The following is a 26,516-nucleotide window of genomic DNA, read 5'->3' on the forward strand; positions in this document are numbered from 1 at the left end:
TAGAGCTCTATGGGACCAGTTTCTTCCAGGCATCTCTTTGGGGAGGAGGGGGCGAACAAAGTCTACTTCACCCCCCTCCAAATGAGAAAGGAAGAGACATTGTATGGGGGACACTGTGTAGACACATCACCAATCAGATCTTAAAAACCTTCATCTGTGGTTGATGTAACCACCAAAGTAGAATGACATAAAGGCACTCCACTCTTGCCTTTCACTCGACTAAGAATTTTCAAGTCATTATGGCTATGACCATCACACATAAATAAAATTAAAAGGAGAGACATTGAATGTGTACAAACTTTAATACAATTGGTCCACTAGTTTTAAATGTAAATCTAAAATAGAATAAAATACCAAGTATCCTCACACAAAATACAAAAACATAGTGAGTAGCAGTTTTAAATGTCTGTAAAAATTGAAAACCAATTGGTGGAATGTAAAATAAAAATGTAACGGGATTGAGTCTTGAAAAGTATACGTGGTTGATTTAATTTTAAATAAGGAGTTTTTGTTAGGAATTTTCAAAGTGCTTCACATTAGTTCCTAAATTTTAAAAAAATTAAATAAATCGAGACATTTTTTTTTAATATTAGTACAGCAGGAATAACCAGTATACCATGCAAATATCCTAAAGAAATAAAAATGTATTTTTAAAAATATGTATAATCTTAAATGGTAATTTTCAAATATTAATCAACTGTAGCTTTAACAAAAATAAAAACCATGCCTAGACAGCTGTGTAAAATTGACGAATATAATTTTGTTTTATAGGTATATTACAAACAAATTACTGATTTTTCAATATCCACAACCTATGAAGTAACAAGAAGTTAATCAAGGGATACAAACACTAATTTTGAAAATAAAAAACAACTACCCACTCATTCCTTCTGCATAGTACATTAAACAATTTTCTACCAACAGAAGTATAACTCAAATTTTGTTTGATGCATAGTTTAAAACATTCTGGACAAGACAACAATTCAAGTATTTCAATAGAGAAAAAAAAATTAAATAAATGCTCACAGTTTTTTGACAACCCATATTGCAGAAAAAAAGTAAAAAAAAAAACAACCTTTAATTATTAATACATACAATGACTGGTATGGACACAACGCTTAATGCTGAAATTTAAAGTTCTGACAATTTCTAAAATTGGATAATGACATTTCTAATAATTATAAAATACTAAAAAAAAAAATGTTTATGAAGCCGAAAGGAAAATATTTGAAAGAATTAAGTGTGCATTGTAAAAAGATGATACCAAGAAACCTTTACAATTATAAAGAATACAAGCTGAATGTGAGATGGGTGGTCAAAACCTCATGGGTGGAATTTTAATGAAAGACTGATTTTAAATGAAAATTCCACTAATATTCATTGATGTATATACAAAATGTAGTTTTAGTCCTATATGCAAAATATTCAACGTTAATGGACAATTTAATAATTACAAAAGAATGTGTCGTTAATGATAAATTATTTTTTTTGCAACCTTTTGAATCTTTTACAACCTAGGTTTGATCACTTATTATGGAATGGTGTATAAAATTATGACAAGCTTGTATAACCACATCAACAAACTTCAATAAATAAAATACAACTATATAATACAACAACACATTCTAGGTCTAGTTCTCCTTCAGTTTGCTTTGTTCTGCATTAGCCAAACATCTTGTGAACCACTTCAAACTCATTTTGTAAAATAAATAGGTAAGTATAATTATTTTATTTTGAAAGAACAAAGCAGTCGTGGCCTAGAGTTACCTGTTTTTTATTTTTACGGTTTCTGCTCCCAGAAGAACAGCTAGGTGCAGGGTTAAAGAAATGTTGCCTTAAATTGACAGGTGTAGTTAGACGAAGCATTATCATACATCAGGTTACTATTTTTAAACAGGAGAAATAATATTATATACGACACTTCAACGCATGACATTCATCAGTCCTCATCAAGGCTTGAGTTAAACAGTGGAAATACTTTAACATACATAGTGACAACATGAGTCTGTGTATTTACATCTTATCTTCAGATAATTAGCGCTTCCAAGACAAATACAAATACTTCCAGACAATAATATTGTCAGTATACAGTCCATAGGAATATTCCTTGAAAGATTTATTTGAATACACTTGATTATGCTGAAATGAACAAGGTCTAAAATGAACAATTCAATAAATAAAACAGTTGATTCATAAGATTTCACACTGAACACATGGACATACGCCTTTAATAATTTTCTAAAACATTATAAAGAATTTGCATTAAAAAAAAAAGCATTTACAGTTCATTAGTTTTTACATAAAAATGAGCATACAGTACTTTATATCATGCCATGCGCAAGTGGCAGCTCTTTAATAACCAGAACTACTTTTTAATTGTTATGTAGATCTTAGATTTCAGTTAGGTTAAGCTAAACAGTTTCTTCCAAGTTAGAAATATCCCTCTATAAGTACTGTATAAAGTTATAGTAATAAACAATTGTGTTTAAAATTAATCCTTTCCTTTGCATTCTTTATACAAGCTTTTTAAATTTATTTCAAATGTGGATGAAGTATTGAGTGCAGTTGATAAAATGGTAAAATTAATTTTATCTTGGAATGATCTTCCCTTGTTTTTTGTACATTGTTTTGACATCAACACATGTATAACTAATTAAAGCAAGATTTAAGATAAACTGAGTATTATGGTAACCTTAAAAAAATCATTTCAGCCTAATTTTATAGTTAAGTTAAATTTTAAAATCAAATATAACAGTAATTATAACAGGTCTAGTTAGATTAGTTTGTTTTTTAAAATTCTACATTCAAATTTCCAGTGTTGTTAAGCAAATAATTAGATATGTTAGCTAAAAAAAAACATGATTATAATATTTTTTTGAAGTCAATGTTACTGTTACTTATGAATAAGTTTACAAAACAAATACATACATTTTTTTTACAAATGCACTTGAAATAATTTAAAAAAAAAAAAAAAAAAACCAAAAAAATTACACTGATTCAATTTTTAAAAATAATTTTTAAAAAGTTGTTGCAAATGAGCTAGTTCAATATACAGATAAATATGAACCATTCTATGCATGAATTATTTCTTATGCCTTCAAGATTAAGCAACTAAGCCTATACTGCAAGGATTCCATGGGAACATGCTTTGAATCTCAAAGTTCTTTTAATAATTTACTATAGGATAGTATGTGATATATTTTGTTCACAAACTTATTACTGAAACTAATACCCTCTCCATGGGACAAGGTACTTAATTATAACTGCTGTACCCATGTATTTTTAGCTCCGTAAAGATCAAATCTCAGTCATAATGTGTACAATAATACACAACCAACTTTTTGTAATGTAAATAGGTCACAAAATTTCTATATTACAATATAACCACACAGATTTTAAATAAATGACTACAGTTAAATTATGGAGATCAATGTTTAAAAAAAACACATTAAACATTTGATGTCAGCTTAGACATAGCTCTGATGAGGGCTTTGTTCTCCTCTTGAAGTTTTAAATTGTCTTCATCCAAACCATCACATTCCTGCAAAAACAATAGGAGATAATTAATGTTTTTTTATGGTTACCAGTACGGAAAATATTATTAAGCTTATGCTAAAACAGTTACGTAACATTAGTGGCAAGAAGGTTATTTTGTAAGCGGATTGAATACAATTAATATTTTTTTAAATATATATTTCATATATATATATATAGACTACTTAACTTACATACATTAAAATAACCTAAAAAAATGTAATTCTAATTTTTGAAAACTTCTAACAATGAATGCTGTAAAAAACATACTTTGGTGTAATATTTAAAAGTATTAATACCTAACAGCATTTAATGCCCAAATTGGTAGATAAAAAAATTAATTTAAAGAAACTGAGAATTACGTCAAATGGACAAATCATGCATATTATAAATGAGATAGCTTGTCATTCTTGTCAAAAAAAAGTTCTACAGAAAAAAAATTCTAATAAAAACATACCAAAACATGGACAATGGTTAAAATATTAATACTGTTTTTGTTTTAAAAAAGAATATATCTAAACTAAGAATATATAAATAAAATAAAATAACCATCACTATTTACAACATATATACATCAATCTTACGTGCCACTAACTCTTCTGTGATTTGAAAGCATGATTCATGGAGATGAATTAAATGACAATGATTATGGTAGGATGAATGCAAAAGTAAGGAAAGAAAACATCATATGACTCTGGCTTAGTAGGTAGGCCTACTATAAATTGTACATTTTAAATAGCAACTCTAATTTTACTCAACTATATAAAGTTTTCAATACTTGCAGTTTATACGAAAAATTTAAAATAGTAAATTTAAAAACAACATCATTTAAGTTAGTTAATGTTACATTGGGCAGATGAAGTAAAATTTATGTTTCTTGACAAAGCAGATGAGGGTATAATGTGATCAGCCCAGGTGCTTTTATTTTCCCCAACGTCAGTCAGGTACCCATCAGAGCTGGGTGGACTCAGGGAGATCCTTGAGTACCAATTATCATTTAGATTTACAAAAACTATTATCATTTGGGTTAGGTTAGGTTTGCCTGTTGCCCCTCCTGGGACATAGGCCGCTGACAAGAGCTTTTCAAATTATCATTTAGATTTAATAAAACTATTTGAAACCAAATTTGGTCAACACAACTAACTCACCGTGTTCAACAGTTCAATAGCCTTTTCCAGCTCGGCTATTTTTTTGTCTTTCTCCTCCAGCTGTAGCTGCAACCTTTTGTTGTCTTGTCTTTCTTTTTCCAGTTGCTGGTAATTGTTAGAGTATTAATTAGTTGGAGCTTGTATCAATTACTGAACTTGGCAATAATTTAATTAACAGCTTGTGTTAATGTTAATTACCTAATATTTAAATAATTTTTTTCTGAGCTTTAATTGTATTAAGTATTAAACTTATAAAAACCAGTTTTACAACTGCTTCCATTGGGGTTCATGAATTATACATAGGCATATATTAGAGGGATTAGCTGGTGTTAAGGGGAATTTTCAGACATGAATCATTTACTACTGGCATGACTAAATTTAGCTGCCTGATACAGATTGATTTAACAAGTGAACAGAATGTAATAGCAAAGGATTAAATGTTTTAATTTTTTTTTTAATATCTGAGCACCGTTTTGAAAATTAGAATTGTGTATATACTATGGTTGAAGATTTTGTACATAGTCTTGTCTAACAATTTAAAGGCATGTTGTATGAGTTTTGGAATACCCTGGGGTTGATGGCTTACTGTTAATTTATGTAAGATAATTCTAAGCCCTCACCTTTTCTAGCTGTACAATGGTGTCATTCTGTTGCTGGGTAGACGATGAGGAGTTGAGAGTGGACGACACAAATGGCCGCGGAGACTGGTAGCTTGCCAGTCTGCTCTGTATAGATCCAACTCCTGATGCTCCGCCCTCTCGATCTTTAAACCTTGAAGCACTAGCAACATACGACGAGAAGGGTGGTTTGTCACTCTTGGTTGTGGGAGGATTTGTTTCACGATAAACGGAAAACGTGCCAGACTTTGGTTGTATAGGTTGATTTTGATTAGCATCAGCTGGTGTGAATGTGGTTGCGGTGTTAATCCTGCGAGGAGAGTCTGGTTCAGTGCTTGTGCCGTTGTTACCAACCGAAGCGCCGGTCGTGGAGCGTGGGGATTCTGGGTCCCGGCACCGAGACAGTATAGAAGAAGAAGAGGAGGATGTTGAGGGTGTATAAGTTCTTGCAGAGGAATCAGCATCGCTTGAGACGTTGCTGGTGGCAAATTTGAGAGCACGGTTTGATTCTGGGGAGTACCTGGCATTGAAAGTGCTGCCACCAAGCCGGCCGCCAACACTTCCTGCTTGTCGTCCAGGTAAATTCTGTGAAATTTCAGAAGACTCGGAACGACCGATTAATGAAAGATTAGTCTCAGAGTGGCTGACAGTGCTATCATAGTCTTGATTGTCTTCCAGATCAGCTTCAAGATCAGATGGGCTGAAATAATGTGAATGTTTAAATAAAAATATGAAACAAAAAAAAAAGGATAAAAATATAGATTGTGAACAAAGTATATTTTAGACATTTAAACCATTAGTTTAATAGTTTAAAAATGAAAAATAAAATAAAAACCTTTTGTTCCTGCGTTGATGGGAATAGACTGGATTTGAGGAATGTCTTCCCTTTAAGAATATAAAACAAGGTAAAAGTTTAGCAGATGAATAGGAATGTCTTCCCTTTAAGAATATAAAACAAGGTAAAAGTTTAGCAGATGAATATTAAACATCTTTTTATAAAAAGAAGCTTAAAACGGTTTCCAAAAAAAGTACATTGGTTTGAATAACCATAAAAAAAAAGAATAGTAGTTAGTATAATTAGTTAATTACTAGATCTAGGAACATGAAAAACTCAAAACTGAAAAAAAAACGTGGAAAATTTATGCAGGAATTTTTCCCCTATAAATAAAAGCTCATTTAACTCACTTAAAAATAATTTATCATCAACTTACTAGCATTGTTCTTCAAATAAAAAGGAATGTCAACAAAAACCCTAAACTACAGAACTTAGAAAGACAAAAGCTTTTATAATGGGACTACACGCAAAATCTGCCTGAAGACAATGATGTCACACTACAAGAATGTCCTCAGCTATTTATAGACAGCTTTTGGCCACTGCATTGCTAAAGGTGTAGGCCTACAATTTGTATTCTTAAAAACTTTAAATACAAGACACTACAGAAAAAACAACTTCCTTTTGTTTAATCATCTACATCTAATGATTATGCACTATTCACTTTGGTCAAAAGCATACTGAAGCTCAAAGATCAAACTGATAATAAACATCATATCTGAGATAGTAAAGCAAAAAATAGTACTACCTATGTTGGTATAATTATTGATTACTAAGTTTTAGAGTTAAACAATCAAATGGTTTTAACTAAGTTAAAATAAAAAATATAAATGTTTTAAATTATTATAGTTATTATAAGTAGATCTATAATCTTAGAGTTGAAATCATTATTAAAAGTATAATCTTAGTGTTGCTTTAAAAATAATACTTTTAGTGACAAATAGACATTCTGTTGTTTTTTGTTTTGTTTATTATAGTGTAGATTACTTTCTACATGTTACTTGTTTACTTCTTCATAAACAATGTGTTGTAGAGAAGAACTGGGGAGCATGGAAAGTCAAGTCTGTCAGAAAGTCAGTGTGTCAGCTGCTAGAGTTAATAAGGTCAATCTAAATCCCAAATCCTATTCATTGTCACACTGCAGCACAGGTAAAAGATTACAGATCTGCACAGCCATCAATCTTTGAAGTGACAGGCATGCCCCATTACAGCACAGAGCCAAAGTGATCTAACTTTTATACTGGCTAACAAGTAGTTTTTTACATGTAACACTTTACTCTACATTAATTAGGAATTAGCAATAAAATAAAACAGAACATGATTATAAAATAAAAATGTGACAAAATAATTTAGGCTCAATTAAAATTGCAAATTGTATGTTTATAACACTAATTTTTTAAAACTATTTTTTAAATTACTTGATAACACCTGATAGCATTTGAAGGAAGATTTTTAATTTGGTAATTAAATAATTTAGATAATTATATTTTTTAGTACACATTTCAAGCTAACTACATATAATGTGCTGCTTAGAATAGGAACATGGTAATTAAGCAGCTAGGCAATGGGCAATGTTCTGATGATGCAGAACTACAACATGCCGAAGCACTGTCAATTTTTTTAATATATGTCAGAAGTTTAAAGGGGGTCTACAGAAGCAATTTTCTACTTATTAAACTGATCATAATATTGAAATATGAACTACTTATTTTTGCATTAGCACGAATGATCTAACTTATTAACTGTTTTTGTAAAAAAAAAAATTATATTATGACTCTAGCAAATTACCATTGCCCTGTCCTCAGTGACTTGACTAAAAATTGAATGCAAAAAATACTAACCTCATACAGGTTGTCATGGTGACGACCTCCTATTGAACTTTCATTATAAGTTGTGTTTTTCTTTGTGTCATGGCCATGACTATCTTCATCATCATCTTCATCATCAAGGGAATCACCAGTGCTCTAAAAAGATAACAGAACATTTTTAACTTCCTTTAAAAATATAAAATAAAAATTAACATGGGACTCTAAAAGTCAACCAAAAACAGTCTTGGGTTTAAAAAAAAAGTTTTATGTCTACATCCTATTCAGAAAGTCAAAGAAGTAATTTTGTCAAGAATTTAACTTAGAAGACTGAGCTGCTGCTATTTACTAGTATTTACAGTAAACATAATGAGCTAAGGTGTAATTAAGATCATCATCTTCATCATCAAGGGAATCACCAGTGCTCTAAAAAGATAACAGAACATTTTTAACTTCCTTTAAAAATATAAAATAAAAATTAACATGGGACTCTAAAAGTCAACCAAAAACAGTCTTGGGTTTAAAAAAAAAAGTTTTATGTCTACATCCTATTCAGAAAGTCAAAGAAGTAATTTTGTCAAGAATTTAACTTAGAAGACTGAGCTGCTGCTATTTACTAGTATTTACATAATGAGCTAAGGTGTAATTAAGATGGAGAATGATCAATAACACACTTATGATTTTTCTCAAGTACTAAGTGGATACAGTCAAGATACTTTAATTCACATCTTATAAATCTCAAGGGTTAACCCTTTAACACAAGATGCCCTACAGTCAAGATACTTTAATTCACATCTTATAAATCTCAAGGGTTAACCCTTTAACACAAGATGTCCTACAGTCAAGATACTTTAATTCACATCTTATAAATCTCAAGGGTTAACCCTTTAACACAAGATGTCCTACAGTCAAGATACTTTAATTCACATCTTATAAATCTCAAGGGTTAACCCTTTAACACAAGATGCCCTACAGTCAAGATACTTTAATTCACATCTTATAGATCTCAAGGCTTAACCCTTTAACACAAGTTGCCATACAGTTGAGATATTTTAATTCACATCTTATAGATCTCAAGGGTTAACCCTTTAACACAAGATGCCCTACAGTCTAGACACTTTAATTCACATCTTATAAATCTCAAGGGTTAACCCTTTAACACAAGTTGCCATACAGTTGAGATATTTTAATTCACATCTTATAGATCTCAAGGGTTAACCCTTTAACACAAGATGCCCTTGGGATGACTCACTAAACAATTGACAGGTTTTTAAAAGTTTACAACAACCTAAGCTAAAAGAGATGTGCACACAAAAGATGTTAAAAACACAACAGGATGGATGAGATCAACATATCATTGGAAAGTATTGCAGGAACCTTAATATTAATTTACTTTAATTTAGGCAAGGATGATGCAATTCTAGCAATTTTTTTTTTAAATATGCAGTTAAAAACAAAATGGGAAAAGAAGATAAAATCAATGCTTTAAAAAATGTATAAAGAAAAGTGTTTGTTTTTAATTACAGATATTTTTTTTCTTAAGATTCTAGAGTGGGTGAAAATTAGAAAAACTCAAATAAAATACATTATTTTGGATAATGTGCAATGTTAGCAATTTATAATAAATTAATAAAAATGTTTTAGCGGTATAAGCAGTTTTAAGTCAACCAAACAGCCATTCACATAACGATAAGTATGGCTCTCCACACAATAAAATATTTTTCAATCTGCTAAATAGTCGATTCTGTTGGAATATTTTCATTTAAAAAAAAAAAAAAACAGTTGTTTCTTTTTTCCGTATTTTGAATGTGACCAAATTGAATAGGCCAAGAATGACAGAAAAAAAAATCTGATAAAAATGGAGTAGGTGAAGGGAGATGAACAGATGTAAACTCTAACACAGAAAAATACAAAAATCATGCCATTTAAAAATTAGGACTACTCACTTCAGTGGATGGCATGCAGTGAACAACACCGGTGCTCCTGCGTTTCTCTCTCAACTTCCTCTTGTCTTTCGGCAACTTTCCCTTCATATGATTGGCTCGGCTTCTTTTTTCCTTGAGCCTGGCAGCCGCACCTCTTGTCGGGGACTCATGGTCAACAGGCAGGTGACCATGCCCAGATAGGCCTAAGCCATCTCCCGTGCCCATCTCACCATTGAGGTGGTCAGCGCTCTTACTTTCTTGATCTCCTCCATCCAGGTTATCTGGGGGAGCTCTGTGAGGCAAGGCCCCTCGGCCACTGTGTACTCGATGAACACGTATCCTGTTCCTCCTGGCCATGTTATCCAAGTCTTCCATGTCTAAGCTCTCCTGGCTTACAGAACTAGAAGCCATGATTGTCTGTGTTTTATTTTTATGACAGATGACTAGCAAAAGTTTGTTACATTACTTGATAAATCAACAGGAGGCAACCACCTAAAATAGAACAACAAAAAAACTATTAAGAATTTATAAGGGAGATATATTAACAACACATACACACACACACATATATATATATATATATATATATATATATATATATATATATATATATATCAATATATCTATATATATATATCAATATATCTATATATCCATACACATACATATAAACATACATACATATATATATACACACACACACATTCAGTATGTGTATATGTTTATATGCATAAACTTTTTAGGGGCTTTTAAGAATTTATGGCAACTTATAATTTAAAAAAAAAAACGTTTCAGCCATAATAGCTGTTGACATTGGGATTAAGGTCTGGACAGAAGTTACTAAAAATATATTTAGTAGGATTTCACACATCCTTTTTATGTATTAGGGTACCCTAAAACAAATGTTCTGTATCAGTAGATTTATGACATGTTGATACTACCAAGTGTTATCTATCAAATTGATTATGGTTTTCACCAGTCACTGAGAAAAAAAAACACAACAGCTTGTTATCTGCTAGTAAAAGCCAGTCTCAATACTGCAGCTTCACCAGGAAGTACAGGAGTACTACATATTTAAGTACAGCCATTGAACTTCATGTCAGGCTATTTATATTTTTGCTTTTGTTACCCAAAAAAAAAAAAAAAGACCATACATTCACTACACTTAAAAAATATCAACCCTATGATGGTGGCTACTGAACAGTTCGTAGCAGAAGTTAAAAAATCCTTTAAAAAAAAGTCGGATTTTTAAAAATCGACTTCATTTTCCAAGTTGAACTTTTTTTTTTAAACAACATGCCCAGAAGATTTATTAAACAGTAAACATATTGTTGGGGAGCATGAAGTCTTTATGACATGTAATAAAACAAATCCCCAAAAGTACTGAATAAAACTTAAAAGCTGGAGATATTGAGCAATGGTTACCTGGTATGTCGAAATGGAAAATAAGTAATCTGAGATTAGTTCATTATTTCAGTGCACTAGATTCATGGCTATTTTCAAAGAAAAAAAATGACTACAGGCCCACTTTTGAAAAATATTTAGGCCAAATTTAAAAGCTAGATTCTCTGATTAAAATTATTGCACACTACTGATAAGCCTGGGGGTGTTTCCCCTGTAACAATTAATCAGAGCCTCAAATATTTGTTGTGGTACTGTAAGTTTACCTAACTGTACCAGACAATAGAGCTAAAATTTACTTTTTAGCCTAACTTAATATAACTGAAGGCTGAAAATCTATTGATTTGGCCCCTATTTAACAATCTGGACACAAAATTCAAATAGGTGGGCTCTATACAATCACAACTCTGCATAACTAGTTATATTACTATGACAAGCTATGGACAACTATGCAGTCCCATGTGTCCAGAGGAACTGCAGGGATAATAATGATAGACAACTAAAGACAATACAGATTAAATTAGTGTTTTTAATTGAGTTTTTTGTTTCTTGGTTTAAACTCAAACTATCCCATACAAATAATTGTTGCAAGAAATGGGAAGCAAAGTATGTTGTAATGAGGGTTCCAACGAATAGTTTTAGCCTGTGATTTTTTTCCTATAAGCACAAGACAATGGACTCTTCCAAAAAAATTGGTGTTGTGTTGTTCTTGTTAAAAATACTAGCCTAGCTAATTACTGTAAACAAGATAAGCTAGTAATACTAAATTGTGACCTAACAATACTTTCCTCACTACTTACTACAGTGCATTGCTTTAACTATTTAGGGGGGGGGGGGGGGTGACACCAAGGCAAAAAATAGCAAAATATATAGGGGGGGGGGTGCAAATTGAAAACTTGAGTGGGGGTGCAAATCGAAAATTTGAAAGTTTGTCCCCGGGAAGGGTCGCCACGCCTATGGGGGGGGGGGGGGGGTGTGTGACACCGTCAAGTGCTGCACCGGGTGACACCCGACCTCGCTACGCCACTGGGAGTAAGGTTTGCGTTGACATTAGCAAGTTAGTTATACAGCTTATATTTTACTACCTATTTACACAGTAGAATTACAAGGCAGGGGTACAGGTTCATACCTGCGACACCATTTTGAGGGTGGTACCAAATTAAAAAATCTTAAAATTGAATGAGAAAATGTATCCAATTAAAAAAGACATTGGGGGTGAGGGGTGACACCAAACCAGAAATGCTAAACTATTGGAGAGGTTGGGGTGGCAGTGACCAATGACACCAGTGCATTAACCTAATACAACTTCAATTAAAGAACCTCCCATTATTATCATATAATGGGACACTGGTATAACTCAAATAAAACAGACAAGGCCAGTAAAAACACCTGAAAGAAACACTCCTGGCAATGATGTGATCATGTTGATCCATGTCTATTTCAAAATTAAAAACTGTTGATTCGGTATATATTGGTCTCTATGGGCATAGGCCTATATATATATATATATATATATATATATATATATATATATATATATATATATATATATATATATATACATATATTTATATATATATATATATATATATAAATATATATATATTTTTTTTAATTAGTTACCCCCTCCCCCTTAAGAGTAATTCCTAACTATACCACTGGTTGGAAAAATACACCAGATTTAATTAAATAGACTAACTAGCCATAATGACTAATAACAAAATAGTGAGATGCCAAGTTCTATAAACATATTTATATTTATTTAGCCTAATTAATAAATAGTCAGAAATTTAATTATAAATTTGCCTTCGTCTTACTGACTTAACTTATAATAGCCAAACAATAATACAGGACAGTGTTTCTTAACCTATGTCTTACTGACTTAACTTATAATAGCCAAACCATAATACAGGACAGTGTTTCTTAACCTATGTTCGATCATGGGGGTTCAGTGAATAGACTTTCTTTCAAGTATCTCTTCGGGGGGGGGGGGGGGGGGGGGGGGGGGGGCTCAGCACCCCTCCCCCCCAAAAAAAAGTAGATCTAAATTCTAGATCTAGATCTAGATTCTATTAGTAGTAGGCTGAGTAGCACACAAAACTTCAAGACTAGAGATCAAATCATAAGTACCATAAATAATAAATATGAAATGTTTATTAAAATGCTGCTGCTGGGCCTATTATATTATTATTAATAATATTTAAATATTATGATGAGATGATGAATCAAATGGATCTATAATTTATTCTAATAATTTCTAATCTATAGGCCTAAATAATGAGTAAATATATTAATTAATGGGTAATCTATCGTTTTGGGTACGTAAAATCGCCCGCGGCTATTTATGTACGAAAACGTTACCTCATTGTCAAGGCTGTAATAGAAGTATATTGTCATACTTTTGTGTCAAATATTATAGATAAATGAATAATAAACCCAAATCAATGGCTAAATATATCGATATAGGCCAGAAATTAACTTTAAACAGCAGTGTCTGAGAGCAAGATTTGCTATATAAACAGCAGCCATTTGTAAAATAGAGTGGCTTCCCCCTGAATCTGGCGCTAAAAGCTTATAAAAATAAAACTTAGACAAGATGGCTGCTATAGTAAATGAGCATGGTTGCATCTGTTGGAAACATCGCTAGTCTTCATTTATTACGGAAAAGTTTTAATTCAATTGTTTAAAAACAGGTACATAAATGAATCAAGGAAACATTTTTGAATTTTTTAAAACATAAATCCTCCTCAAAATGTGAAATAATTATTAAAATTTAAGGAGTCACCTGTTTTTCACATTACAAATCGCGGGCGATTTTACGTACCCAAAACGATAGATTACCTAATTAATTACTATTATTAGTATTCAATATTACATTATTAGACAAAACTAGAAATTATTGAAATTATCTAGATCTAGATTTAGATCTAGAAATCTATATTTAAATCAAGTTAAAATAAAATTTAAAAAAACCTTGATTGGTATTAATGTTTAAAAGAGAATTTACACTGCCCAGTCAAACACAGGAGCAACGACACGGAAAATGTGAATCAGTTTTTGTCTTTGTCGCCAGACAGAAAGACACACGACACAACACCTGCCTACCCGACAACAGGGCGACCGGAAAGTTTGTGTGACGATAATAGACGCGGTCTAAAAATAAAACCAACTTATAACTAACTGTTTTAAAAACAGGTGTGTTCCGTGTTGTTCGCACGAGTCACCAGTGTTGACTGAGTGTTGACTGTTATTTTCTTAGATGAAAAGCGAAAATCAAAACACGTTGACCCAATTACGAGTCTTAACACATGAGATGATCGTCGGGATGGAGATATTACACTATTTTATCGGATTGTAGATTATCCCATTGTTAATACAAAGCCGGCAGGATAATCAGCTGTCTAGTAGTCATTGCAGTGCAGGTCGAGCTTTGAAATCGCAACACAAACATGTCAAAAGACGCACAGATATTTGATGGCCTCGTTTCCAAAAGGCCTTCATTCATGACATCAGCGCATTACGTCATGGCGTTTTCCTGTGAAAGAATCTCAAGAATGCTAAAATTTTAGGACTTGATTAAACCGAAAAGACAACATTACGCTAAATTAAGGCCAACAAAATGAACATAAGTTTGATTACTTATATAATTTATTAGTTTACATTACAAACGGTTTTTTTTAACGACGGGGACACTCGAAATTCACTGGAAATCAAACTGAGCCAAAACTAGTAACTGTATTATTTAAAAATAACTCCTGATAAAAAGTGCCGCCCTCGCTCTCGGCTCAGTATCGATCGCTTAATTATGCAGACATTATTTAAAAAAATAACACGGGTAAAGCTCAAAGCAATGAAGTCTTTTGAAATGAAACAAACACATTTTCTCTTCTAACCTTTTTTAAAAATATTTATATATGTGAATAAACTTAGGCCTTAGTAGGTATAGGCAGTGGCGGATTAAGGGGGGTGCTGAGGGGGCTGCAGCCAGGGGCCCCCGATTTTTAGGGGCCCCCAAATTTCCTTTTTCAATCATAGTAAATTTCCCTTTGAAGTGAAATTTTTATTTTATTTTTTTTTACTATAAAAGCGAATGTTTAAATACTTGAATCACAAGTTTATTTCAATTTTTGTTCAAAATATCAAACTTGAGCATACACTTTATCTTAGTATAAATACCAGCCCGGACAGCGTTTGCTTATGGGGCCCCCAAAAAGTTTCAGCCAGGGGCCCCGCCCAAGCTTAATCCGCCCCTGGGTATAGGCTTGGCTCAGGGGAGTAGGCCTATGGTCAAATTTAAAGAACAATGCAACATTAACAAAAATGTAACAAATTGACTTGTGTAACAAGCAAAGCAAATCATCATGTTTGTTTGGGTGTCAGTTTTGGCTGATATAATTTTCAATATTTTAGAAAAAAAATGACATTTATGGACTGGGAGGGGGGGGGAATCCATGTGGACGTCCACGTGTTGAATTTAACATGGAAGTACTTACATTTAAAATAGACATAAAACGCATAACCTGCATGTAAAAAGTGAAATTATGACATAGTGCTCGTGTTTTAAAAAAAAACACATCGCAACGGGGAAAGGGATATATAACAACGTCGGGTCGTGATTTTTAACGATATTTACCTCCCCTCCCTCCGCAACGTTACCCATCTTTTAATTAACTACAACACATAAAATGACGTCACATTTGATCAGCCTACCACATCTCTTAGAACTCTAATTAAAAAGAAATTGCAATTTCTTAGATAAAATATATACTGAGCACCGTCAACGTTGAGTAGTCCTAGATTGATTTTTATTAAAATGGAAAAAAAAAACATTGCAAAAGCATGTCATACTTTCTGAAACCCTTACCCGCCCCTACGGAGTGTGACGTCATTAAAGTATTAACCCGTCCCCCCCCCCCTCCCCATAATAAAAAATACTTAAATAGCACCTTTTTGGAAAGCGAGTGATGAAGTAAAGAGAAATAGAGACTATGAACTATGTAGATGCATAGCGAGGGGGGTGCGGACCGCACCGGGTTACACCATTTAGGGGGGGGGGGGTGACACCAAGGCAAAAAATAGCTAAATATATAGAGATAAATGAAATTAATTCGAGTGTTAAATAGTGTTTTAAGAGGTGCAAATCGAATGTTTGAGGGGGGGGGGGGGGGGGTTGCAGATTGAAAGTTTGAGGGGAGGGGTGCAAATCGAAGGATTCTGGGGGGTGACACAGAGGCGTAGAGACCCTTCCCGGCACCCGGGGACAAACTTTCGATTTGCACCCCCCCCCCGCGCAAACTTTCGATTTGTTTTTCCAACCCATTTTGGCGCCCCATAAGGTCAACGCCCGGAGCATATGTCCCCCCCGCCCCCCCCCCTCGCTACGCCTCTGGGGTGACACCATTAAGTGCCGCACCGGGTGACACCCGACCTCGCTACGCCACTGGAACTATGAATCCTGTAAGGATGATGTCTTATGCGAGTTATTAATTTTATAAATTAAATGATTGATCTTATAAATGCTAATCTATTAATAATTAAAATAAAGACCGGGGGGGGGGGGGCACCGCCTGGAAGAAACTCTGATCGGCTATCTCATAAGTATCGAACATTCAGTAGCAGCCTAAATGGATCTCAAGGAACTCATTTACCATTTTGCAAACTCAAAAGCAAGAGAAAAAACAAATCTAAATAAACCATGAGAAACATATTGTGTTTAGTTAGTGGCGTCACTAGGTTGGGTGTCACCCTGTGCGTTTACTGGGGTTGTTACCCGGCCATCTTCCAACAATTTTCTGTTTGATGTCATACAACTCCCCCATCTATTTTTTTTTAACTGGATAAAACATTGTTTTGACTATAAAAACCTTTCTAATTTGTTGTCTAGGCGTCACCTAGCTAAATGGTGTCACCCAATGGTGACCGCACCTCCCGTCTCCGCCTTGTGACGTCACTGTCAGTGGCGTAGGCAGGGGGGGGTTAGGGGGGGTCATAACCCCCCCCCATAGACCCCTCGGTATATATAAAAAGTATGAGGGGGGGTGCAAATCGAAAGTTTGAGGGGGGGTGCAAATCGAAAGTTTGAGGGGGGGGTGCAAATCGAAAGTTTGAGGGGGGGTGCAAATCGAAAGTTTGAGGGGGGGGGGGTGCAAATCGAAAGTTTGAGGGGGGGTGCAAATCGAAAGTTTGAGGGGGGGGGGTGCAAATCGAAAGTTTGTCCCCGGGTAAAAATTGGAACCCCCCCCTTGAGACGATCCTGGCTACGCCACTGGTCACTGTGTTTGGTTACTTATATGCTACTGGCTTAGTTTTTTTTTGTTACAAAAAAAAAAGTGATGAACATAGTATTAATAATACGGCATTAATGTACAGTAGTATATTAGGTCACATTTGAGTATTATTTGGAGGGGTTCCCCAGCTGGGGGAAGATGGCTGCCGCGACCCACTACAAGTCTATCGATTTTTTTAAAAAGTTGTTTAAATAGTCATTGAAAACGATTTAGAACATAACTGCATGCCATTTGTGTTAGTATGTGTATTGTAAATACAAAATATATGTTTTTATAATTTTCCAAAATAATATAGAAGATAAATAAAATTTGACATTCTACACCTTTTTGAGACACACAACTGAAACTAATATAAAATGAAATCACACAAAAGTCTTCTTAAATTTTATTAATTTATTTAACGTCCTTCCAAATCATCAAAGGCTTTTAATATATCATGCTGTAAACTTAATCTTTCAAAACATACTCGATTCATAATAATACCAGAATTAGAAGGAAATTTTAAGATCAGCGCCATCCAAAAGATCTCTAAGATTCAGTGGCGTAGACAGGGGGGGGGGGGTCATACCCCCCCATAGACCCCTCGGTATATATGTAAAAAGTATGAGGGGGGGGGTGCAAATCGAAAGTTTGTCCCGGGTAAAAATTGGAGCCCCCCCCCCCCCCTTGAGACAATCCTGGCTACGCCACTGCTAAGATTTAAAGTGTTTTTGTTCATGAATTAACTGACCATCACCAATTTAGAATCACTGATTCGCCGTTCGTATTTCTTTATTAATTATTGCTACCCCTGGCCACAAGAAGCCAATCCTCACTAGACATCTTGAAATTGTGGAAATAACAGTTTATAATTAGTTCCAATAATTTGAAGTGTTAAACGTGATATAAATTATAATACCGTTAATGTATCGTCGATCCGGTATGGCACCCCCCCCCTCCCCCAAATAGACAACGTGGAGGTCATTGTGAATGCCTATAGAATAGGTCATAACATGAACAGCTGCTATTTGAGATAGCTAGCTGATGACATCACTGTATCCCCCCTCCCCCCAAAAAAAGCATATGGTTAATGGAGATGTCACACTGTCTGACTGTACTTGTCTTTTAATGTAAAAGTAAGAAATTGTGTTTCTGTGTTGCGTGTATGTATAAATCTCTGCGTTAAATGCCCTAAGTATTAGTTCCACCACATATATCTGAAATTAAAATCTAAATCACAGAAAGCGAGCAACAGTGTGCGTTTGAGTCTATTTCTAAAATTTAAATGCCATGCAAAAGTTTTTTGTTTTCTCGACAGGCTCTGAAAACTTGGTCAGTCAGCAAGTATTTGATTTAGGAAAGAGCTTTAGCTGTTAACAAATCCGGGATGTGTTTCTGAAAAAAGAAAATAAATTCAGAAAATTACTGCGTTTCATTTCACTTAATTAAAATTCAAAATGTAATTTATTTAATTACAACCGAATTTTCGTTAAAATACAGTGACGAAATTAAAGTAAATTGTTATGATAATTTTAGAGAGATAAAAAAAATAATTAATGATACGTCTAATAAGTGCTCAACCGGTTATTAAAGATAAATTAAACAATAACTTATTACAATTAGGAATATGAGGGGTATCATAAAAAGTAATATTTTATTGAGATAATTAGTTAATGACACGATTTAGTAGGTGATCACTGGGCGTTTAAAAGATAAATTAAACAATCATTTGATACAATGAAGATATTAAGGTAAAACAATGGGATTAATATTTTACAGAGATATGAATGAGGTAAATCTAGCTACAATTACAATAATATATGAAGAAAATAAGATATATAAAAAAGAAAAAAATATATATAAACTTACTTGGGTTGTAGATTTTTGTGTCAGAGAAGACAGCTATAACACCTGCAAAGTTGGTGGGCAAGGTGTGTTTCTCAAGGTTAAAATCTGGGTACATGTGCAGGGAGGCATTGAAATCCTCAACTGTCAGAGTAGGTATCAAGAAAACAATTTTTGTAGTGAAAGCTTCTGATCATGTAGTCTTTTGTTAAAATCTGGGTATATGTACAGGGAGGCATTGAAATCCTCAACGTCAGAGTAGGTGCCGAGAAAACAATGTTTGTAGTGAAAGCTTCTGAACATGTAGTCGTTTGTTAAAATCTGGGTATATGTACAGGGAGGCATTGAAATCCTCAACGTCAGAGGAGGTGTTGAGAAAACAATTTTTGTAGTGAAAGCTTCTGATCATGTAGTCTTTTTGCCCACCTTGGTGTGTTGTCAAAGTCATCCACTGTCATGTTGATGGTTTCTGGGGCGATCTGTGATCTGTGTTTTACATTCTGGTTTTTGAGTCCAGTTTAGATTTGTTTGTTGGTGTTGGTTTAAAGTCCAATTTCTATTTGATTCAATCAGTGCTTGGTGCTGGCAGCTTTTGTTTGCATCAGGTCGGGTTTTTTAATGTCAGGGATGTTTGTATTACCGAATGTGTGTCTGTATAAATTATCTTTTCTGGTAAATACTTTCCCGCATTCTGTACATTGATGTCTTTCTCTGCCATGTGCAGTGTTTTGATGTCGTTTCAAATGTTCTTTGGGTGTATTTGCCCTCACTGGTGTCACAAGCGTATCGATCCATGGCTGGGTAGCTGGCTGTGGTTAGGTCGGCTGTAAAATAAAAATTTAAGTGAATACATTTGACAACTTATTTAAAAATAAATAAGATTTAATTAAAGGGTATAATCGAATTTTTATTAGTGGGGTTAGTTACCATAAAACAAAAAATATTGACCTTACCGTTAATGCCAATAGAGCTTTTATGAATAATGATTCTTATGTTTAATTTCTGTCTTCTGTTCTTGTGTCTCAGTTTCTCTTGTATTACATTCTGAAAAATCTGTGGTATTCATTTCAACATCAGCAATGTCAGAATCTTCGGACATCTTACAGTGATCTCAGTGGCGTGGAGATAATAACACTCATGCAATACCATGTAGTATTCAGGAAATATCTCTGAAATAATACAATCATCTCATTGAAAAATGGAAAACGAAATTGGTATTATAGTTATATCTAATAAAATTATATAATCCTTATATTCAATAACAATTATCATTATTTACTATTTGTTCAAATCAAGACAGCGTGTATATTCAGTATATATGTAGTGTAAAATAAACATAGCATTATATCGTTGACAAGTCACGCAATAATGATAAGTATTAAAAAAGACGTTTAAAGGTATGAAGAGTGATGACAAACTTTTTGTGAAAAACATAATGATTGGCTCAAAACCGCATGACGCTATGTCAAGTTTTACTCAGTAATTCTTATAAGAAGTTATTACTAGAATTCAGAGCAACAATATAGATAGTTTGAGGTTAGGTAGCTAATTAAAAATTCAGAAAAGATCTGTCTATCTATTGGATGTTTAAAATCATTTGTCTCGACTTTTGAACTAGTCCGGGTTCTCTTCATGTTTGTTAATTCCAAACTCTACCCAGTATTACATTATTGTAGGCATATAGATCTAGAATCTTCTAGTGCATAACATGTTGAAACTGACTTATATTACAATGTGTAGCAAAGATGTAGGCATATGTTTATTATGTAAGTCCTGCTAGGGTGGGGGTGGGATAACTATACCACTATCTAGTATCTACACTCGTAGGCTTAACTAATACTAGGGACTTGGATGACGTAGATTTTGCCCCTCTAAAAACGAGAGTTTTTTCCCCATACCGTAACTTAGTGAATTTAGCCGTGCGGCAGTGGGTGATAATTAAAAAAAAATAATTTCACTATTAATCACCATTGTTAATAGAAAAGTGTCACTTTATTCTGAAAGACAAATGGATTTCACCGATTGCTGTGTTATTTTTGTTTTTTTCTGCTACGAGTGCGTGATGGTGTGTTTCAGGCAAAAATTGGGTAAGTAAAACTTATTGTTCCATAAAAATTTACCGTCGCCTTAGGCTAGAAATGCGATCTCCGAGCGTAAACACCATTTTTACATATGTGTTTCAAATTTCATTTAGTTATTCATTAGCGACGTATTTTTTTATAAATAACTTTGAAAGCATAGGGCTTACAACAGCTTAAGATTGCCGGAAAAGATCGAGGTTAAAACCGGAAGTGGTGTGTTGTTGTTAATGACGCTATACAATGTAAATCTACTTGTTTATCTAAATCCAGCAACATCCACATGAATCTGACTCTAAAAGCTTTTTAAATTATCGAATTACATTTGTTATTTATTAAACTTGTTATTTTTGATGACTTTTCATTTGTATTTTGTTATTAGATTCATTAATTGGGTAATTTTAGGATTGTAAATAAGATCGTTTTTTTTCTCTCAGTTCGCGATGTTTATTTTTTAAACAGTAGATTCTAGATCTAAATTGTTAACTTAAGTATTATATTTAAAAAAAAAAGAATGTTAGTTATATGTAGTGTGCTTTTCTATACAAATTTCTTAAATGAACAAGTTAATTTTAAAGCTTAATAGTAGGCCCTATGGCTATGCCTAGTATAAATCTACTATAGACCTATTGCAGGCTATTACACTTAGTTCAGTGAGTTTGTTGGGACTTAAGGTCTACTAATATTTAAAAAATAAAATGAATATAGATCTATTACAAGTGTTAATATTTAATTCCAAATGAACCATAATATGTATATTTTTATTCAGCCTTCTACTTGTTTTCTTAGAGCAAGTTTTTACTTTTTTATTAGATAAGTCCTCTTTATTTATGTTAAACTTGTATAGGCCCTTTTCAATTATAACTCTAGGCATTTTCACTACTTACTTTATGTACATTTACACAATTTTCTGTGTAAAGCTACACTATACTACTGTATTTTTGCTATTGTATATTTTTCAGTTGGAGCTTTACTAGTCTTGGCCCTAGATAAAATGTACCAGCTCACAAGGGGATAGAGAATCAAAAGATGTGGATCTACTCATAAGCAACTTCAATGAAGGAGAAATAAGTCCACTTAAGAATGGATGTTGCTGGTTTTTATTAGTTCTAAAAGCTATCAGCCAGAGGAGACACAGCTTCAGTAGATGTTTGATCAGATTTCATTTTTAAATCATTGATGGTGTTATTTTTGAAAGTAAAAAAGTGACACAAGCTAATAGACTTAAACATATTATCCACACAGCATGAGATGTCACTTAAATATATGACACATGTTTCTAAATTATAAAACTTACCTTTAACATTAAATGGTGATCTTTACTCCACCAATTAAAAAATCATTTCAATTATTAAATTATTTGTTCAACAATAATTGTAAATTAAATTATATCAATTCTATGATAACATACACATAACATGGTTGAAATATCATGAATATTGACAACATTTAGATACAATTTTAGTAATCTAAAATCCGTTTAGCATTGTACTTCTTTCTTGCAAAAAAGTAGTTGCGCAGAACAAAAATGACTTTTTAAATTTGACCAACATTGTAACAAAACCACATAAGCTAAGTGAAATATTTTTACTTTGTGTGGATGTATACAATGTTGGCACCAATTAGGCCAATTTTCATTAAGATATTCCATATAATAAAAATTTGGCAAGAGATTATGTGTTGCCTATAGCAGAATTTATTTTTTAAAATTAAGGCGGGTATATGAGTTTAAACCCCTTTTTCATTAAATAAAATATTTTTAAAATCAAATTTGAACAATGGTAATATCAAAGTATATAATAACCTTCATTTTTACAATATTTCTTGCATATAACCAAAGTAATCTAAAATCTACTCAACATTGTACTTCTTTCTTGCAAAAAAAGTAGTTGCGCAGAATAAAAATGACTTTTATTTTGTCCAACATTGTAATAAAACCACATAAGCTAAGTAAAATATTTTGACTTTCTGTTAATGTATACAGTGTTGGCACTATTCAGGCCAATTTTCAGTAAGATATTCCATATAATAAAAATTTAGCAACAGATTGTGTGTTGCCTATCAAAGACGCTTATTCAAAAATTTTAGGGGGCTGACCCTCTTTGTTAACATTATTTTTTATGATCATTCTCATCCACTTCAATTATTTTTATCTTACTCTTTTACTGATATCATAAGCTTGATCTTAGTGAATTTTCATTAAAAAATACCTGCTATTTAAAAAGTTACAGAGATTTTAGTTCGCATCCAAAAAAGTAGGGAAGCAAAAAATTGAGAAAACCCCATGGTAAAAAAACCCGAAAATTAAATACGTTAAAAATTCATAACTCCGTAACCGTTTGAGCTAAAATTAAAATAAAAGTATCTTTGTTCTTGTCTAAATGAGCTCTATAAACTGGTGCTACTACATTATTTATTTTTTTTTAAATTGAAATTTCATCCAAGTCCCTAACTAATACTATACCGAGTAGATCTAGTCACTTCGTTACATATTACATGGAATAGGCCTAAATAAATGCCTAAGCTTAAAAGCCCTAAATGAAACTGAAACATTTTTGTAAATTTCAAGAATTAAGTAGATCTCTATCTATTAGTTACTAGATCTAGTTAGGATCTAAGTAAGAGTAAAATCCTCCTAGATCTAGATCATAGATCTAGATTTTCTAGATTCTAGATCTATAAATGTGAAATAATTACTAGATCTAGATCTAGACTAGATCTAGATCTATTAGATCTACTAAAATGTATTAATTTAAGGAGTCACCTGTTTTTCACATTACTAGATCTAGACTCTAGAGATCTAGATTCTAGTCGAGTGTGATTTTACGTACCTAAAGCGATAAGTCGGATAAGAGATTAGGCTACCCTAAGGCCTAAACTGAGAAACTCTAAACACAGACAAAATAATACTACCACGTGGCCTGGATACAACAACCATTGAGACCTCGGTGAACTGGAAAAAAGTCACAGGAAAAAAGTCACAGTAGAAAAATTTTATCGGAAAAAAAGTCACAGAAAAAAAGGCACAAAAATCTTTTTAGGAATATTTTTATTAATTTGTTAAGAATTGTAAAATTTTGTATGTTTATTGTTGTGGGTTGTATTTTTGATAGCATAAGAAATTATTTATAGACGTTAAAAGCATTATGATTTATAACAATTGTAAGAAAAAATACTCTAAGATAATTAACAAAACAATCTCAACTTTTGTTACGTATTTAGTTAAATACACGGTAGAAAAGTTAATTATAAAAGAAATTTAGGCACATTTTGCCGTAGGCTATTCTCTGGTCTGCCTCTACTCAGTAGGCATTATCCGAAAATATTTTGTGTTGTTGACCAGTGTTTCTTCCAGACTTTTTTCTCCGGGGGGGGGGGGGCACTTGAAATCTTTGGGGGGAGGGGGGGCGGTAAACTTTCTTCGGGGGGGGGGGGCGGACACTGTTAAAAGTATATATTTTCTATATAAATTATATAAATTTCATTTCGTTCGGGGGTGGGGGGGGGGGCGGTAAATATTTTTCGGGGGGGGGGGGGGGGCTTCCCCCCCCCCCCCCCCCCCGAAGAGATGCCTGGAAGAAACTCTGTTGTTGACGTTATGCGTCAATGACAGCCTTTGAACCTTGTCGGCTTTCTGTTTTGATCCTAAGTTTTGTTATGTAATGAGCTTGATAAATGTGGGCAGTAAAGGTGGTTGAACTAAACATAACTATTGTTGCTATGAGTTGAGGGCAGCAAGTCAGATGAACTTACCATTTCACGGTAATTTAATATTTGTATTTAAAAAAAAAACACGATGAAAAACGTGGACTTTGGAGCAGGGGCGTAGCGAGGGGGAGGGGGGCGGGGGGTGCGGACCGCACCGGGTGACACCATTTAGTGGGGTGACACCAAGGCAGGTGACACCAAGGCAAAAAATAGCAAAATATATAGAGAAAAACTTGAGGGGGGGGGGTGCAAATCGAAAGTTTGAGGGGGGGAAGGTGCAAATCGAAAACTTGAAAGTTTGTCCCCGGGAAGGGTCGCAACGCCTCTGGGGGGGTGACACCATTAAGTGCCGCACCGGGTGACACCCGACCTCGCTACGCCATGCTTTGGAGCATTCTATTAAATGCTACTAATCTTAAGTTTAAAATAATTACAATCGACATACTTCATAATAAATATTTTTAGATGAATTATAAAAATTCCTATGCCATGCGTATACAGCCTACACACATTACATTACATTTAATTAATCCTAAGTTAATTTGCACTCTCTAATATTTAATACATAAAAGTATTAACAAATATCATGCAAATATATAAATATATATTTGTGACTTTTTTTCCTGTGACTTTTTTTCCTGTGACTTTTTTTCTGTGTTTTTTTTCCTGTGTTTTTTTTTCCTGTGACTTTTTTTCCTACAATCGAGACCTCAAAGTCGAAGTGATAATAAACACTAAATAGTTAGTATACCTACGACCTACGTAGACTAGTCACTTCGTATACAAAATATTATTATTAAATAAGCAAACTACTAAATGACTAAAAGTTAAAAGGAAAAATAATAAAACACTATTAGTATATTACTATTAAATATTTTATTAAATAAAATAGATTCTAGATCAAGGCCCTAGGCCTACTTTACCATACGCCGCGGCATACGCCATACAACACAGAAATGCGACACAGAGACACTTCTCAACATACAGGCTCGACATTCCCACAGAATGAGAGAATGCCCTCCCTGTCCAGGTGAAGTAGAGTTCACTTGTTTCTGTGACCTCAGCATATGAAGAGATAGTGTGGTCAGCATTATATTCTATATGCCCAGCCGCCTTTACTTTCCCTAACAGGAGTTAGGTACCCATCAGAGCTGGGTGGACTCAGGGACGGTCTACTGACTTGAACTCGGATTCGAACTCGAGACTATTGGGTTAGCAGTCCAGCTCTCTACCGCTAGACCACTCCGTCCCACACCAAGTGGACGCCTAATAAAATGTGTATAAAAGTGCGGGATATTATTAGTACTTTATAAATTTACATGCGTTTTTTGAGAAATCGGAAATAGCGTAAATTAGT

The 26,516-nt window shown here is 33.4% G+C and overlaps 1 protein-coding gene and 1 long non-coding RNA gene across 9 annotated transcripts in view; both read right to left on the minus strand.

The window, feature by feature from the left end:
- Positions 1–283: 283 nt before the first annotated feature.
- On the minus strand, positions 284–15,023 carry LOC131929640 (mucin-21). Of its 7 annotated transcripts, XM_059285991.1 has the most exons (8): positions 14,444–14,754; positions 9,883–10,353; positions 7,973–8,095; positions 6,135–6,184; positions 5,303–5,999; positions 4,683–4,787; positions 4,119–4,133; positions 284–3,541 (listed from the first exon to the last, which is right to left on the minus strand). In XM_059285991.1, exons 2-7 carry the CDS (start codon positions 10,270–10,272, stop codon positions 4,125–4,127), a joined length of 1,374 nt encoding a protein of 457 aa, XP_059141974.1. In that variant the 5' UTR covers positions 10,273–10,353; positions 14,444–14,754; the 3' UTR covers positions 284–3,541; positions 4,119–4,124. The 7 variants fall into 7 exon arrangements, with proteins under 7 accessions (XP_059141974.1, XP_059141965.1, XP_059141947.1 ...); XM_059285982.1 differs by lacking the exons at positions 4,119–4,133; positions 14,444–14,754 and adding an exon at positions 14,923–15,023; XM_059285964.1 differs by lacking the exon at positions 4,119–4,133 and having other exon boundaries at positions 14,601–14,754.
- Positions 15,024–18,597: 3,574 nt separating this feature from the next.
- Positions 18,598–26,516, minus strand: part of LOC131929613 (uncharacterized) — a 29,993-nt gene continuing 22,074 nt past the window's right edge. Inside the window, exons 1-4 of one of the 2 annotated variants that reach the window (XR_009383981.1) lie at positions 24,283–24,389; positions 20,327–20,542; positions 19,398–20,197; positions 18,598–18,923 (exon numbers count right to left, since the gene is read on the minus strand). This is a non-coding gene — a long non-coding RNA (uncharacterized LOC131929613). Of the gene's footprint in view, positions 18,924–19,397; positions 20,198–20,326; positions 20,543–24,282; positions 24,390–26,516 lie in introns of those variants that run through there. The other variant, XR_009383982.1, reaches the window with a different exon arrangement.

This window comes from Physella acuta, unplaced genomic scaffold (genome assembly GCF_028476545.2).
Source record: "Physella acuta isolate Inbredline_101_S28 unplaced genomic scaffold, ASM2847654v3 ptg000095l, whole genome shotgun sequence".
NCBI lineage: Eukaryota > Metazoa > Mollusca > Gastropoda > Physidae > Physella > Physella acuta.

Coding starts and splice junctions, on each gene's coding strand:
- LOC131929640 (XM_059285982.1), bottom strand. CDS start 10,272: ATGGCTTCTAGTTCTGTAAGCCAGGAGAGCTTAGACATGGAAGACTTG. Junction 8,096..9,882: donor ACTGCATGCCATCCACTGAA/GTGAGTAGTCCT, acceptor TTATCTTTTTAG/AGCACTGGTGATTCCCTTGA. Junction 6,185..7,972: donor ACCATGACAACCTGTATGAG/GTTAGTATTTTT, acceptor ATATTCTTAAAG/GGAAGACATTCCTCAAATCC.